General features: G+C 34.2%; 1 protein-coding gene across 1 annotated transcript; it reads left to right on the top strand.

Moving 5' to 3' along the window:
- The first annotated feature begins 279 nt into the window (after positions 1–279).
- Positions 280–3,064, top strand: Tsp_13031 (arsenite-resistance protein 2-like protein). The gene is made up of 6 exons (XM_003368367.1): positions 280–419; positions 1,667–1,836; positions 1,950–2,055; positions 2,144–2,199; positions 2,414–2,715; positions 2,780–3,064. The coding sequence occupies exons 1-6, from the start codon at positions 280–282 to the stop codon at positions 3,062–3,064; spliced, it is 1,059 nt and encodes a 352-aa protein (XP_003368415.1).
- Positions 3,065–3,157: the final 93 nt, after the last annotated feature.

Below are 3,157 nucleotides of genomic sequence, written 5' to 3' on the forward strand. Positions count from 1 at the left end.
TTTGTTTAATAAATGAATTTAAAATTTTTTCTTTGATTTAGCGTTCTGCTGCATCAAATGAGAATTATAAATCCTATCGTTGAGACCGGAATATAGTCCGAATGCAAGTCGACGGACGCCGAAGAGATGGTATAAGTCTTTCAGAGAACATATATTTGACGTGTCTTTGCTTGGTTTATTATTGCATGATGTTCTATTAGGGATGAAACTGCTGATTCGTTTAGTAACAACAGAGCTGATGAAAGTTCTACGAACGATGGTCACACGTTGGCGCCAATGATGACCTTCAAGCAGTTTTTATCTTCCCAAGATGATATGATTTCAGACGAAGAAGCAATACAAAAATATCAAGAATATAAAACTGACTACAAAAAGCAGTTATTGCATGCGTTCTTCATGGCGCACAAAGATCGTGAATGGTAAGTCATATTTTGTTAAAAATAATTTACGTTTAATTTACACAGTTTGGAACAGGCAGTTTGATTCCGAAACGAAGAGCACATTTTCAATTTTGTTATTTTGCCACTAATGAGACAACGGCGGTTGGGGCATAAAATTGTGCTTTTTATATAGAATCACAAATTTAATACAATACATCCACTTATGAACTTTATATGAACAGCTTTGTATGCAGCTTTTTAACAGCTTCATATTGTAGCCAGAGGCGCATTATGTCGCGGCTTCTATATGTATATATATGAGTGAATGTATGCGTATATATAGATATATATAAATATGAATGTAAATGAATAAGTATATATATATATATATATATTTGTTTATACATTTATATTTATATATTTATATATGCATATGTTATACTTTTTTCGTCTGTGTGTATGTGTGAAACGTCGCATCATTCGTCATTGATATTAGTGTCGCTTTATAAGCAGTATTTGTTTAAGTTTTGCAATACAAAGGCGACCACTTGTTTGTTTTGAGATTAAATTCGTGAAAGTTCGTCGTAGCCAGGGGCGCATTATGTCGAGGCTACCAAAAATATTTTTTTCTGTTGTTCAAAGAGTCTGAGAGATAAAACTTAACTTTTCATCTGAAACAAATGCAGCATTAATGCTACACTATTTCCAGCTGTTTATTTATTGTTGGTAAGTATTTTTCTAGAAATAATTTTCAATAATAAACTGCCATCTCTTTTTATCTCAACAAATTCTTTGGTTGGTTTTGGTGTGTCTTCGTTGGATTTTCAAAATTAAATGTGTCAATGACAAAAATAGAAAATGTAGTTGAATTCGGTTATTCATTATTTTGTCTCAATTAAATATAAATAAATTTTATGAAAGAAAAATACAACGGAGGGTGCTACCTGGAAATATAAACAGAATAAATGTATGAATAAATAAAATAATTGGTTTTAAAAAAATGTTACAGTTTAGAATAATTATAACGCATATACGTTTGTTGTTTAATGAAAAATGTTTTTTTTTCTTGAACTGTTCGAGTTAAATGCATTTTCTGTAATCTGTAAAGTATGTAGGCTTTATTAGCCGTTTTTTGAATTTGTTCGACAATTGTTTGAAAATATTTACCACGCTGTTCAAAAAAAAAATTTTTTTTTTGTTTTTTGGTGTGGGTTTTATGGTTTATTTGTTGTTGGGACATGAGCTACCTTGGTTTGTTTGTTGTTCAATGTGTAAATTTTTTTAAGGTTTCGCGTTAAATATCATCCAGAAGACCGCGCCAAGAGATTTCAAGAGCATCGTGATGCTGTGATGCGGAGACTCGAGATATTCATGGAACTTCGTGAAAAAGGTTGGTTAGATCGTTTGAATTTAGATCAAGACAATGGAGAAAATTTGCTGAAGTTTATGGATGCAGGTAAAAATTTGTTAAGTGAAATTATTGTTATGTGCAGTGTTGTTTTTTACTTTCAACTGCTCAAATACATGTTGCGAATTGTTGATACCAATAATTTAATAATATAATTGCAGTGGTTATAAAGTTAGAAGGTGGAACGGATGAAGATATTGAGCAACTTGAAAAAGATGGAGAATATGCCGAATTATCGAATGATCAGGCCAAATCAACAACAAACAAGTAATTAATTCACGAAATGTTTTGTTTTATTTTGTCTGATGTTTCAGCAGTGTAAAGTTCATTATTAATTATTGTTGTGTTCATTTAGATTGGAAGAAGAAGGACAAATGGAAATTGACGATTTAGTCGACAATGCTGAAAACAGTACGATGGCAGAAAAAGAAAATGTTTCAGACAAATCTTCAGAATTAAAAAGCGACGTAAGCGCTTGTATTTGTGATTGTTATTTTCGTATATTGCTTGAATTGTTTTTCTATTTTGCTTAGGATGGGGAAATCAGTGGTCATGAATCTGAAAAAGGTCTCCAAATTGTTGTTGCTTGATTTGTCTGTACGTTTTTGAATATTGGTTTTTCAAGGTGAGACAGGAGGTGAGTTGGATTTGAAGAGTGCAAAAGACGAAGGAGTTAGCTCGAATGTTGAGCGAAATAGTGGAGGTGGTCCTTTGTTGTTGCACAAGACGTCGAGCATATTTTTGCGCAATCTTGCACCGACCATCACTAAGCAAGAATTGGAAGCGTTGTTTAAGCGTTATCCTGGATTTTTGCGAGTTGCACTGGCAGAGCCGCTACCTGATAGGCGATTTTACCGTCGTGGTTGGGTTTCTTTTCGTCGAGACGTGAACGTGAAAGAGATTTGTTGGAAAATCACTAATATCCGGGTATTGAGCTGCATTTTGGAATAATTGATTGTCTGTTGTGTAATAATAATGTTCTTCAATCCAGCTTCGGGACTGTGATTTGGGCGCCATTGTGAATCGAGATCTTAGTCGACGAATTCGAGTTACCAATGGCATTGCTGCTCACAGAGCTGTTGCTCAAAGTGATTTGAGATTGGCGGCGACTGTTGTGCAAATGTATGACAAAAGGTACAACTTATGGGATGATGATAAAGCAAACGAAAACGACGGGCCTAGTTCAAATGGAAGAGAAACGATGGACAGCATGATGGCCGAATGTGGATCTAGTAAGAATCCGTTGTTGGCCAACATATCTGGAGTTCCTAATTGAAGAAATCAGTGCCCAAAAAAAAAAACTTCCTTGAATCCAATGACAGAAGTTGACGAGATGCGGAAGTGAAAGTGACCTTGGACGAAACGAAAA

This window comes from Trichinella spiralis (assembly GCF_000181795.1).
Source record: "Trichinella spiralis strain ISS 195 chromosome Unknown Scfld2582, whole genome shotgun sequence".
NCBI lineage: Eukaryota > Metazoa > Nematoda > Enoplea > Trichinellida > Trichinellidae > Trichinella > Trichinella spiralis.

Coding starts and splice junctions, on each gene's coding strand:
- Tsp_13031 (XM_003368367.1), top strand. CDS start 280: ATGACCTTCAAGCAGTTTTTATCTTCCCAAGATGATATGATTTCAGAC. Junction 420..1,666: donor GCGCACAAAGATCGTGAATG/GTAAGTCATATT, acceptor AATTTTTTTAAG/GTTTCGCGTTAAATATCATC. Junction 2,056..2,143: donor GCCAAATCAACAACAAACAA/GTAATTAATTCA, acceptor GTGTTCATTTAG/ATTGGAAGAAGAAGGACAAA.